This window comes from Ranitomeya variabilis, chromosome 2 (assembly GCF_051348905.1).
Source record: "Ranitomeya variabilis isolate aRanVar5 chromosome 2, aRanVar5.hap1, whole genome shotgun sequence".
NCBI lineage: Eukaryota > Metazoa > Chordata > Amphibia > Anura > Dendrobatidae > Ranitomeya > Ranitomeya variabilis.
The window spans coordinates 491057049-491071293 of NC_135233.1; the positions used below are offsets into that span (position 1 = coordinate 491057049).

General features: G+C 42.3%; 1 protein-coding gene across 14 annotated transcripts in view; it reads left to right on the top strand.

Annotated features, from left to right (window-relative positions):
- The window catches only part of SYT7 (synaptotagmin 7), a 771057-nt gene that overhangs the window by 582596 nt on the left and 174216 nt on the right, over positions 1 to 14245 (top strand). For 9 of the 14 annotated variants that reach the window (XM_077287907.1, XM_077287912.1, XM_077287917.1 and 6 more), the window contains one exon: positions 12678 to 12800. The exons of the other annotated variants lie outside the window; for them this stretch is intronic. In XM_077287907.1, the coding sequence (XP_077144022.1) occupies positions 12678 to 12800 (123 nt within the window). The remainder of the gene's footprint in view (positions 1 to 12677; positions 12801 to 14245) is intronic. 14 annotated transcript variants of the gene reach the window in all.

A 14245-nucleotide genomic window follows, 5' to 3' on the forward strand; every position in this document is an offset into this window, starting at 1 on the left:
AAAACTACATCAAGCAGTCCAGTGAGTGATACAGTTAGGTCCATATATATTTGGACAGACAACATTTTTCTTATTTTGGTTATAGACATTACCACGATGAATTTTAAACAAAACAATTCAGATGCAGTTGAAGTTCAGACTTTCAGCTTTCATTTGAGGGAATCCACATTAAAATTGGATGAAGGGTTTAGGAGTTTCAGCTCCTTAACATGTGCCACCCTGTTTTTAAAGGGACCAAAACTAATTGGACAGATTCAATAATTTTAAATATAATGTTCATTTTCAGTACTTGGTTGAAAACCCTTTGTTGGCAATGACTGCCTGAAGTCTTGAACTCATGGACATCACCAGACGCTGTGTTTCCTCCTTTTTGATGCTCTGCCAGGCCTTCACTGCAGTGGTTTTCAGTTGCTGTTTGTTTATGGGCCTTTCTGTCTGAAGTTTAGTCTTTAACAAGTGAAATGCATGCTCAATTGGGTTGAGATCAAGTGACTGACTTGGCCATTCAAGAATATTCCACTTCTTTGATTTAATAAACTCCTGGGTTGCTTTGGCTTTATGTTTTGGGTCATTGTCCATCTGTAGTATGAAACGACGACCAATCAGTTTGGCTGCATTTGGCTGGATCTGAGCACACAGTATGGCTCTGAATACCTCAGAATTCATTCGGCTGCTTCTGTCCTGTGTGACATCATCAATAAACACTAGTGACCCAGTGCCACTGGCAGCCATGCATGCCCAAGCCATCACACTGCCTCCGCCGTGTTTTACAGATGATGTGGTATGCTTTGGACCGTGAGCTGTACCACGCCTTCGCCATACATTTCTCTTTCCATCATTCTGGTAGAGGTTGATCATGGTTTCATCTGTCCAAAGAATGTTCTTCCAGAACTGTGCTGGCTTTTTTAGATGTTTTTTTGCAAAGTCCAGTCTAGCCTTTTTCTTCTTGATGCTTATGAGTGGCTTGCACCGTGCAGTGAACCCTCTGTATTTACTTTCATGCAGTCTTCTCTTTATGGTAGATTTGGATATTGATACGCCGACCTCCGGGAGAGTGTTGTTCACTTGGTTGGCTGTTGTGAAGAGGTTTCTCTTCACCATGGAGATTATTCTGCGATCATCCACCGCTGTTGTCTTCCGTGGGCGCCCAGGTCTTTTTGCATTGATGAGTTCACCAGTGCTTTCTTTCTTTCTCAGGATGTACCAAACTGTATATTTTGCCACTCCTAATATTGTAGCAATTTCTCGGATGGGTTTTTTCTGTTTTCGCAGCTTAAGGATGGCTTGTTTCACCTGCATGGAGAGCTCCTTTGACCGCATGTTTACTTCACAGCAAAATCTTGCAAATGCAAACACCACACCTCAAATCAACTCCAGGCCTTTTATCTGCTTAATTGAGAATGACATAACAAAGGGATTGCCCTCACCTGTCCATGAAATAGCCTTGGAGTCAATTGTCCAATTACTTTTGGTCCCTTTAAAAACAGGGTGGCACATGTTAAGGAGCTGAAACTCCTAAACCCTTCATCCAATTTTAATGTGGATACCCTCAAATGAAAGCTGAAAGTCTGAACTTCAACTGCATCTGAATTGTTTTGTTCAAAATTCATTGTGGTAATGTCTATAACTAAAATTAGAAAAATGTTGTCTCTGTCCAAATATATATGGACCTAACTGTACATCGCTGGAATCATTGCCTCTGCCCTTATATCATTCTGCTTTTAGATTAAGTGGCAAAAACCTGATAATAGATTTTCTCCTGCATTCATAATTTAGGTCTGTACAGTTTTGAAATACAGTATCTAATGAAGTCAATGGGTCTCTGCTGTATTTCTGGTTTTATACATGTCCATGAGATACCCAGTTATTACTTTCAGGGAAAATAACATTGGCAGATGTGGTGTATGTGGCACCATATAGCCACAGGGACTGTGTGTGGTGCATGTGGCACCATATAGCCACAGGGACTGTGTGTGGTGCATGTGGCACCATATAGCCACAGGGACTGTGTGTGGTGCATGTGGCACCATATAGCCACAGGGACTGTGTGTGGTGCATGTGGCACCATATAGCCACAGGGACTGTGTGTGGTGCATGTGGCACCATATAGCCACAGGGACTGTGTGTGGTGCATGTGGCACCATATAGCCACAGGGACTGTGTGTGGTGCATGTGGCACCATATAGCCACAGGGACTGTGTGTGGTGCATGTGGCACCATATAGCCACAGAGACTGTGTGTGGTGCATGTGGCACCATATAGCCACAGGGACTGTGTGTGGTGCATGTGGCACCATATAGCCACAGGGACTGTGTGTGGTGCATGTGGCACCATATAGCCACAGGGACTGTGTGTGGTGCATGTGGCACCATATAGCCACAGGGACTGTGTGTGGTGCATGTGGCACCATATAGCCACAGGGACTGTGTGTGGTGCATGTGGCACCATATAGCCACAGGGACTTTGTGTGCCTCCATACAGCATTCATGTACCGCTTGGTTATATACAGAAGGCCTAATTATGGCGGTTATAAAATAGGATGTACTTACAGCGCCAGTTTATGTTGCTAATTGTATTTTGTTTAATCAATTGATTGAAAAAATACAACCAGTTTCAGACTAATCTAAATCCAAGCAGGTTGCTGGCTGCCTGTGAACTCAATCAATTTTTAGTACCAGGCTTGGTTTTTCATTAAAGTCATTTTGGACGCAAACATCTCCTCTTGTTTGGAAATTTGCTTGCATATAAAAATCAGTTTCACATGGACAAATTCAATAATGAAAGGGCTGTAAAGCTATCAGAAAGTCACTAATTAACATTTCCACGCCTGGTAGTTGCCATAACAGAGCCTATGAAGACCAGAGATGGGGACACTTGGGAGCCATAGCGCTCAGTCACCATAAAACTTCATGATTTTTTACCTTTACCTTCGGAAATTGCTGGTTCCAGCTTGTTTATCTGCGGCTTACTTACTAATTAGCCACCTTCCATTCATTGTAGCCACCTATCTTGTCCTGGAAAAGTATAGCAGTCAACTAGTCCTAGGCCTGGCAGCATGGATTTTATACATGTGATATCTCATGTGGAAAATGTGTGCATTCGAGTGAATTTACCAGATGTTGTTAGATGAATCACAGGACAAACAAAGAAGGCAACAGATATTCTGTTAGTCTTTGATATAATCACCACCTGGCAGTGACATTTATAATTTGCAAATGAATTAAGAACTAGGTTAGTTTTAGGCTCTATTCACATCTAGAAAGTCAAGGGAAAAGGTAAATCTGTGGTCTTAAAACCACGGTTGGGATCTCAACTTCCACAGGCGTTCCTGCCATGTCAGGTTGTGCTGAGGTACAGTCTGTCCTGCCGTGATGATGTGGGTCTCTGAGGGCCATCTGCCATAGCCTGCCCCACTTTTCATGTTACCAACAGGGCTTCATCAGTCACTTCGAAAAAAAAAACAGCTTACCAAATTTGTGTGTCATTTGCCATTAACTCTACTTTTCCCAACTCGGCATTGTGTCAATTCTTTTGCTGCATTCCGAGAGTGGCCCTTGCAATTTATGGTACCATTTATCTAAGAATGGTGGCATGAGGTGGAAGCCGAGGGTGATGTACTCGTCTTACACTCTGGCACATTACATGGGGGGTCCTGGTTGGATTTGTGAACTCGTGCTATGCCCTTACAGGCTCCATGTTATTGATGACTGTGGTTGGCCAGGACCAGATGTCGAGGACTTCAATGAGTGAGACCACCAGTCAAAATAAACTTTTTACTGAACAATAACTTGGTGGGGATTATGTATAAAAGATAGCGGGTACACAGCTTAATGAACATTTCCTTCAGTAATCTGTGACCTCTGGATGGGAGCCCTGAGAATCGCCTCCTACCTGACGTCATCTCCAGCTCTTCTGTTGATTAACCGGCCTGGCACGACATCATCCTTGTGGCATGACGCACATGTGATTTTGCACCTGACCAGCTAATCAAAAGAACGGCTGCAGATGACATCAGGTAGGAGGCGGTTCTCAGGGCTCCCATCCAGCAGTCACAGATCACTGACATGGCCGATGGACCGGGTCCTGTGAATCGATTCCCACCAACTCTACTCTATGACTATCATTACCTCGCACCGTTGGATGGCTTATGCTATGCCAACAAGTCTGGGACTTTATTTCTGTGGTGGTGAAATAGTCAACATTTTTGCATTTAACATTTTCCAAGTGCATTGTTCTCTTCCTTGTGAGACTGCACATATCTAAAAATATGCATTATTTCATACAAGTGTCTTAAAATAGCTTCCTATCCTCTTGTACAATGGCTGGCTTATCCTGAGGTCCGCTGACTACTGCTGCCTCTTCAGGCAGGAGAACAATAACCATGGCACGCTATTGTGCCATTCCCGTCGCCTGTAACATCTTCTGCCTCATTATTCAAAATCCTAAAGGGGTTAATGCAGGAGTGGCTCCACCGCGTCTCACTCGCTGTACAGCAAGCGAGCAGCAGCCTTATGTCTGCCTACTCGCAGGAATCATATTTCAAGCTCTGCACTGTTCGATCACAAGGTTAATTAATCCTTTCTTGTAGTAGATTAAAATAACGGCGCCTCGTACCATGTCAATAGGAGGAACCGAACATAAACCCGTGCCCTATGACCGTCACAATCCATATATACGCTCAGTGAGGGCCAGGGCGGGAGCTCCTCTCATCCCAATTTGGTGCTGCTATTTACTATGTTCTTGCTGTTGGTTAGTAGCCAAGTTAGAAGGTACGGAGCTCATCTGCTCTCTGATTCAGGGTTTATACTGACCATCACTATATCTCCATAATGATAACATGGGCGACCACTCTGTTCATTCATGAGGCCAAGCAATTGTTTATAACTCATCATTATGGAATATACGCTTATTTAGACCATAACCGCTTTCCAAGCTGCCACCTGTGATTAATTCACTTATAGAACTGGAAAAAAAGTACTGACACTGCGTTCTACTCATATCCCAAAAATACTAAGATAAAAACAAAACCAGCATATATCCTGCCGTAACTAAATTGTAAACATACATATAAATAATATAGGGTATTTAGTAAACACTGGTTTTGATTAAAAGACCTACCGCGACAAGGTGAACCCCAATCGGGAGGGTCCTATCCTCTAGTATTAAAACCTCACCTTGTGTATGATGACCTCAGTGTAGATAGTACAGAGCAGGATCGGGACCTGACTAGTTTAGTCCCTGAGAAGCTGTATAAATGAAATGCCTAGCTCAAAAAAGGAGCGCTGCAAGTGCGTACAGGAAATTACAGCAAAACCAAAGAAATGAGGTGGAGCATAAGTTGGTTTACGTGTAAAGTGTTGGAACATGTTCACGCTTAACAGTCCATTTAACAGGCAAAACCTTACACAGAAACAAAATGAGCAGATAACCTACAGTAACAAATTAAAAACCTATAGTGCATTTGAAAAAACATGGAGTTCTTAGTAAACACTGTTTTGATCAAGAAAGCATAAATGCTATCCCACCATGACAAGGTGTACTTTCTTAGGCTACTTTCACACTAGCGTTAACTGCATTCCGTCACAATGCGTCGTTTTGCCGAAAAAACGCATCCTGCAAAAGTGTTTGCAGGATGCGTTTTTTCACCATTGATTAACATGAAGCGACGCATTGTGACGGATTGCCACACGTCGCACCCGTCGTGCGACGGATGCGTCGTGCAGTGGCGGACCGTCGGGAGCAAAAAACGCTACATGTAACGTTTTTTGCTCACGATGGTCCGCTTTTTCCGACCACGCATGCGCGGCCGGAACTCCGCCCCCACCTCCCCGCACTTCCCCGCACCTCACAATGGGGCAGCGGATGCGCTGGAAAAATGCATCCGCTGCCCCCGTTGTGCGGCGGAGACAACGCTAGCGTCGGGAACGTGGGCCCGACGCACAGCGACGGGCCGAGCCCGACGCTAGTGTGAAAGTAGCCTAAATAAAATGCCTGGTTCAAAAAATGGAACACCGCAAGAGTGAACAAGAAATTACAGCCAAACCAAAGAAATGAGCCGGAGCATAAGTTGGTTTACATGCAAAGTGTTGGAGCATGTTCATGCTTAATAGTCCATTTAACAGACGAAACCTAAAACAAAAACAAAATGAACAGATACCCTGCAGTAAGTAAGTAAAAACCAATAGTTCATATAAATAACATAGGGCACTTAGTAAACATTGTTTTGATCAAAAAAGCATAAACGCCATCCCACCATGACAAGGTGTACCCTCTTAGTTGTTGTCAGTTAAATATCCACAGTGTGAACATGCTCCTACACTTTTGCATGTATACCAGCCTATGCTCCGGTTCACAGTCAGAAAGTCAGTGTCATATTGATTATTAGGGCTTTGTTTAAGGAACTTTTTGACCAAAACTGAAACTGATGTTCTTTGAGTTTCTATGTTATGTACCGGCCCCCTCAGGTTCTATACTAGGTTGACAAACCATTATAAAGGAGCATACTTGCTGACAGTCCTAGTTTATTCGCAAGACCCATGAATCGGCCTAAAAAAGGGTCAGTGCTTATAAAACCGTGCCTCACGATAGCATTTCTCAGCTATCCTGATGGCGAGGTTTAAATGTACAAAATAGGTAGTGCTATTAGAGGGAATCTGTCACAAAGCTTTTGTTGTTTAATCTAAGAGCAGCAAATTGTAGATGCAGAGAGCCTGATTCCAGGGATGTGTCACTTGCTTAGCAGTTTGCTGTAGTTTTAATACAATCCAAGTTTTATCAGCAGGAGATTATCACTGTAGGACTAGGTGTCACAAGCCAGGCAGTCCAGCTAATCTGTTTAACCCCTCCTCCAAAATTGATTGGTTGCTTGCTGACAATGTACAGTTCACACAGAAAACTGCTAATCGGTGGTGTGGGCGAGGTTATACACAGCTCAGCATTCAGAGAACTGCTGGATCTGCAGCAGCGAACACTGAGATTATGTCAAAACTGCAAAAGCAGTTCAGTAAGTGACACATCTCTGGAATCAGAGTCTCAATCCCTTAAATCATGCTGCTCTCGGATTCCATAGCAAAAACCTGCTGCCAGATTTCCTTTAAGGGGTGCTTCCAGCCATATAAACAAAAAAAAAAAGTAATAATTGCAAACTTAAGTTGCAATAGGTGTAAAGATTTTCCTCAATACAGTAACTAGTCCACTTTTCATTCTCTTTAGTCAATTACCTTATTCTAATGTTACTTTTTCAATATTTGAAATAGTACTCTAATGCCTTAAAGGGGTTGTCCAGTTGATTTTTTAGATTTTTATTCTATTAGCCTCCTGTACTTAAAAATAAAACAGACAGCTGTACTCGCGCACCGACACTTCGCATTGGCTACCCGCTGCAACTTATCAACTTTGTAGGAATGGCTGCAGCCGTGACATCACATCGACATCATGTAACTGCTGCAGGCAATCACTGGACTAAGTAGCCTGGTGCCATCTAGATTAGAATCACTGCTGAGTCCAGTGATTGACTGCAGTGGTCGTGTAATGTTAATATGACGCCACTGCTACAACCACGCTAATGATGAGCAAGGTATCATGTTACATCTATCCAATGGATCTCTACACAATGGCGCGCCCGCAATTTTTATTTTCCATAGGTCTCATAACAATATATCAATGATAAAGAAAAAGATTAGCACAATTTCTGTCATCAAAATGAACTTATTGATGGCATCAACTTCAGTTCTATAGAAATGAGTAGGATCCATCAACAGATCCATTACATTTTATTTTACTTTTTTATAACAAAAAAACATAGAAGTATACAAAGAAAAAAACTGATCTTTTTGGTCGCTTCAGGATATATAAAAAGCAAAATGACAAAAAAAAAGTTCTGAATATTGAATAATTATTAATCATTATTTTTTGTATCCCAAAAGGAAGTCTCGAGAGAGACATATTGTAGCTTATGGAGATACAATGGGCTTTAATTGTGCATATATTAGTACAGGTCACGGGAATAAAAAGATGATGTTTTCATTACATTTGGTAGTCAGAGGCTTGAAATGGAAGACTTTTTCTTATTCCTCTCCACAAAAAGATGACAATTCTTACCATAAAGTATGGATTAGATTATAATGTAATGGGGTGCAATGGATTTTTAATAGATTTACTATTCATTTACATCTTTTTCTGGCTGTCAAAAACGTCCATTTTTCAATAAAAAGACGGTTCGAGAAATTCTCCTTTTGCATGGAAATTTTAAGCATCTGTGGTTTTCTTCCTAGTTTTCCATTCTTTTTTTTCACTCTATTAAGCAATGAAGGAAATGCAAGCATTTTTTAGTCTTTTTAAACATATGGCTTTTAAAACTTTATCACCATTTTTTTTCTTGTGTCTTACACTTAAAAAAAACAGTGGAAAAAGACTCAGTGTGAACAGATCCTTTACCTCTTGGCATCAATGCCTGATCAGTAGCGGTCTGATCAGTGTGATCTTTGCCAAACATCAGCGACAGCAGCATAATTATTCTGCTCTTGCCCACATAGCCCAACTATATCAGTCAATGATGCTCTTAAAGGAAAAATGTCATTAGAAAGTGACGTTTTGTTTAAATCAAGTTTTTGTGTTACCGGTACTTGTATTTTTTTTCTTAAATCCACTCTGACCACTAGGGCTTTTTTAGACTTATACTTCCTGTCCTTTCAGGAAGAGTTTTCATCAGGCTCCTTATCATCAGAGACAGGAGTACAATGACCAGTAACATCTGATAACCCAGGATCCACCAATCACAATAGACTATGTCACAGCTGACCCTGTTCCCCTTCCCTTCACAATGACTTAAACACGCTCATTAGATGCTTCAGTACAAAATATGGGGTTAGATTCTGTTTATTGTGGCAATGTACATGTATTGTTTCCGGAAGCAACTTGAAGAAGAAGCCTATAAAAGCCTCAGAGGCCAACGTGAAAATGCCAAGACTCCTATTTTGTAGATTTAAGTATGAATTGCTATTTGCTGGAAAAATTTATTGCCAAAAATTGACAAAATTTATTTTTTACATACATTTAACAAAAACACCTTTTTTAAACTATAGCTTATTTTGTAATTATAGCTTCCCATTAAAATAGAGCCATGTAAAAATGAGCTAGAGGGGCATAGGACTTTCATCTAGTATTGCCGCTTCTAGCAGTTAGCTGTGGTCATAATGGTCTTTCGTCCACCAAAAAGACATCTTTGGATTATTTTACCAATATATCTAGAATATCTTAGAGGGGTTCTCCACTACTGGATAAACCCCTGCTTAATCAATTGAAGACCACATTTAAAATAAAAACTGTGACCACACACCTCCCACTTTGCGATGATGGCAATGATGTTCACAGTGGGTGACTTGACATTCATTAGTAATTAGCTCTCTGCAGTGAACTGGGAAAGTACCACACCTTATTTAAACTCCCTGCAGTTTACCAGACTAGGCTCATCTCCAGCTATGGCCCCAGCCAGATCTTTAAAGTAGAGAAAATATACCTGACTGTAATCCTGGAGCCAGAATATGATTCATGCTGCCTGTGATTTGGGCAGCATGACTCAGGTGATAGCTTCCATTTAACTACTAAAAAGTGACATCATAGTTAGGCTGCTGGCGTCACCCTGTGGATGATATTTGCAGACATCATAGTTACTCCCCACCCTGATACTGCAGTAAATGGGAAAGGGAGTGTGGTGAGTTAGGCAGAAGAGCCACCAAGAGTAATGTGCCTTTATATATTGGGCTCCTGCATGCAACCTTGGAAATTATATGTTTTAACCTTACATCAGAACCTTCTTTTATGTCCTCACTGCAATCTGGAGGAATGTAAGACTTAACTGGGTCAAATATCACCTGATACATTACCATTCCATGTTAATGGGAAACCCTGCAGTGATATGTGATTGTCATATGCTGTACGCTTGCAAACTGTTTCATTTCTGTCCTGGAAATAATTCATGGTTAGTATTATGATTAGGTACAAGGACTGAAAAACAACAATGTATAAAAGCTAGGGAACATGGAGAATGATAGGTAAAAGGGAAAAAAAACATGTATCGGACAAAAAGAAAAAAAGATGAAATGAAACAAATTTGGGAAGGTTAAAGACTTTACAGTAGAGTGATGTTTTAGGCAGAAGATGGGTGAGTATTGTAGGGGTAAAACTATCACCATCATAAGCCGATATAGATAACCACAAAATGAAATTGGAAAATTAAAAAAATAATGGACTTGAAAGGACATGGATTTGTTGTGTTTGAGCCAGGGCTGTGCAGTTGGTAGCCAAACCACTGACTCCGACTCATCAATTTCCGTTACTTTCAACTCCAACTCCGACTCCACGACTCCGACTCCACAGCACTGGTCAGTATTGAGCATGTACATAAAGTGCAGCACAGATTCATCTCACCTACGACTCCACAGCACTGGTCACTAAAGAGCATGTACATAAAGTGCAGCACAGATTCATCTCACTAACGACTCCACAGCACTGGTCACTAAAGAGCATGTACATAAAGTGCAGCACAGATTCATCTCATCTACGACTCCACAACACTGGTCACTACTGAATATGTTCATAAAGTGCAGCACAGTTTCATCTCATCTACAACTCCACAGCACTGGTCACTACTGAGCATGTACATAAAGTGCAGCACAGATTCATCTCATCTATGACTCCACAGCCCTGCCTCACTACTAAGCATGTACATAAAGTGCAGCACAGTTTCATCTCATCTACGACTCCACAACACTGGTCACTACTGAACATGTACATAAAGTGCAGCACAGACTCATCTCATCTACAACTCCACAGCACTGGTCACTACTGAACATGTACAGAAAATGCAGCACAGACTCATCTCATCTACAACTCCACAGCACTGGTCACTACTGAGCATGTACATAAAGTGCAGCACAGATTCTTCTCATCTACGACTCCACAGCGCTGGTCAGTACTGAGCATGTACATAAAGTGCAGCACAGTTTCATCTCATCTACAACTCCACAGCACTGGTCACTACTGAGCATGTACATAAAGTGCAGCACAGTTTCATCTCATCTACAACTCCACAACACTGGTCACTACTGAACATGTACATAAAGTGCAGCACAGACTCATCTCATCTACAACTCCACAGCACTTGTCACTACTGAACATGTACAGAAAATGCAGCACAGACTCATCTCATCTACAACTCCACAGCACTGGTCACTACTGGGCATGTACATAAAGTGCAGCACAGTTTCATCTCCACTACAACTCCACAGCACTGGTCACTACTGAGCATGTACATAAATTGCAGCACAGTTTCATCTCATCTACAACTCCACAGCACTGGTCACTACTGAGCATGTACATAAAGTGCAGCACAGACTCATCTCATCTACAACTCCACAGCACTGGTCACTACTGAGCATGTACATAAAGTGCAGCACAGTTTCATCTCATCTACAACTCCACAGCACTGGTCACTACTGAGCATGTAGATAAAGTGCAGCACAGATTCATCTCATCTACGACTCCATAACACTGGTCACTACTGAGCATGTACATAAAGTGCAGCACAGTTTCTTTTTATCTACAACTCCACAGCACTGGTCACTACTGAGCATGTACATAAGGTGCAGCACAGATTCATCTCTTCTATGACTCCACAGCATTGGTCACTACTGACCATGTACATAAAGTGCAGCACAGATTCACCTCATATACGACTCCACAGCACTGGTCACTACTGAGCATGTACGTAAAGTGCAGCACAGATTCATCTCATCTACAACTCCACAGCACTGGTCACTACTGAGCAGATCGGTGGCCATGGTCAGTGTGTCTTAACTGCAGAAGTTCGGTGGCCATGGTCAGCTTGTCTAACTGCAGAAGATCGGTGGCCATGGTCAGCTTGTCTTAACTGCAGAAGATTGGTGGCCATGGTCAGCTTGTCTAACTGCAGAAGATCAGTGGTCAATGTCAGCATGTCTAACTGCAGAAGATCGGTGGCTATTGTCAGCTTGTCTAACTGCACAAGATCGGTGGCCATTGTCAGCTTATCTAACTGGGCCCTAAGGCTTATTTTATTCTTCCTAAGTATCAATACAATGTAAGTTCTGGGGCATCTTTACTGTTTTTTTTTTTTACATTTAGTATACTTTACATCTAGCTCTCCTAGGGAAAAGGAAGATTGAGAAAACAAAACTGACTTGACCTCAACATTCTTAAATAAATATGATATTCGGAAGAGGGTTTGAAATATCGAAGATGCAAAAATAGCAATGTGAAATTAGAATTAGATAATATAGAGGATTTTATTTGAGGAGTAAGATAGAAACGGAAACCCTTGGAGAGGTGTTATTTCACCCAAGTGTTCTCCAAAACGTCATGTGAGATAATGATTCACTGCTCAAGAATTGCTCAAATATAAAATGTAATGAGAACTGTATTCTGCTTCTTCTTCTGCTGCGTGTTTTTCATTAAATCTCCCTCCTGCATGACTTGTGTAACCACTTTTTTATATTCCCCTTCACTAAACCTATGGCTCATTCAGGAATGAAGGCTGACGTTCCTTCATCTTCACAATTGACTGTATTCTTACTTTGCTGATGCCTTTATGTTGTGTCTCTTTTCTTCCTTCTTTTCTCTCCCCTTTGATCTGTGGGCAGGGAAGGCCGCATGGTGGTGCTGTCCTTGGTGCTGGGTCTCTCCGAGCAGGATGACTTTGCCAATATCCCAGACCTGCAAACCAATGGCTCTCAACAGAACCAGAACACTCAGGGCGAAAAGAGGTAGGAGGGGGGAGCACAAATGTTCCCTCCCTGTGTGGGGCTGCAATGTAAGATTTTGTATGTTACGTGTGGAAAAATGTTATCCTAGTGTTCACTTTTCTCAACAGTCCCTGCCTCCCACCCCTTATCACTAATATACCGTGTCCATGTTTTCACGAGTGCAGCTGTGTGCGTCTTCTAGACTGTGATATACGTTAGTTTGCTAATTTGGGAAATCAGTATTGTATCTAAAGGCATAGACTGGTCGATCCACAGAGCATTAAGAAATTGTAGCTAAAATGTTTTTTTATGCTAATGTAAGTACAATCGTTGGCTTTTACATATGAGATTTACATTTTTGAGGCAAAATTAACAATGGGAAGTACTCATAAATCACTCAATGTACATCGAGGGCAACAAAAGTCTGCTTCTATTAGCCATCAGCTCTGTATATTGTATTCAATGCCAGATATTGTCTCTTTCTAGGCATATATATTTCTTTAGGTCAAGGGTCCCCAACCTGTGGCCACACCATGATGTGTGGTTTGCTGACGAATGATGTGTGGCTTGCGGACCCATGAAGTGCTACTCATTGGCCCATGACATGTGGCTCGTGAGCTCATGACGTGTGGCTTGTGAAATCATTATTTGGGGCTAGTGGGCCCATGATGTGTTCCTAGTGGGCCCATGATGTGTGGCTCGTGAGCCCATGATATGTGGCTCTTGGGCACCTTGATATGTGGTTCGTGGGCCCATGATGATTGAGTGGCATGTGAGCCTATGATGTGTGGCTCGTTGGCCCATGATGTGAGCCTCGTGGGCCCCTTGATGTGCGGCTTGTGGGCCTATGATGTGTGGCTCATAGACCCATGAAGGGCAGCTCATAGGCCCATGTTGTGTGGCTCATGAGCCCATGATATGTGGCTCGTGGGCCCCTTGAAGTGTGGCTCGAAGATCCATGATGTGTGGTTCCTGGGTTAATGATGTGTGGGTCACGGACCCATGATTTGTGGCTCGTGGGCTCATGATGTGTGGGTCTTGGGCTCATGATGTGTAGCTCGAGAGCCCATGATGTGTGGCTCGTGGCTGTCTACCAGCTTGGTGCATTAGTACCAGGTCTAGCCAACAACTGTGAAGAGCAAGTATCAAGATGGTGACTTTTACAAGTAACCCTGCTCAGAAGAGCAGATCTGGATGTGCATGTATTGGCCATGGGGGTAATAGGGTAATATTTGAAGCTGGACAAAAGATGATACTGCCAGTTAGATAGGCGCTTGAAGCAGGATGCTAAATAGTGGAGGGAGTGCTTGATACAATAATACTGATTTGGGTAATGTGGGAACCATTAGGTGTGGTACGTATACCAGTATACTGCCTATAAGGGAGGGGGCCACAAGGTCTCAAAGTGATTTCTGCAGGGAATCTTTGGATGAATTATACCGGTAATGGAGGGCTTTGGATGTGGC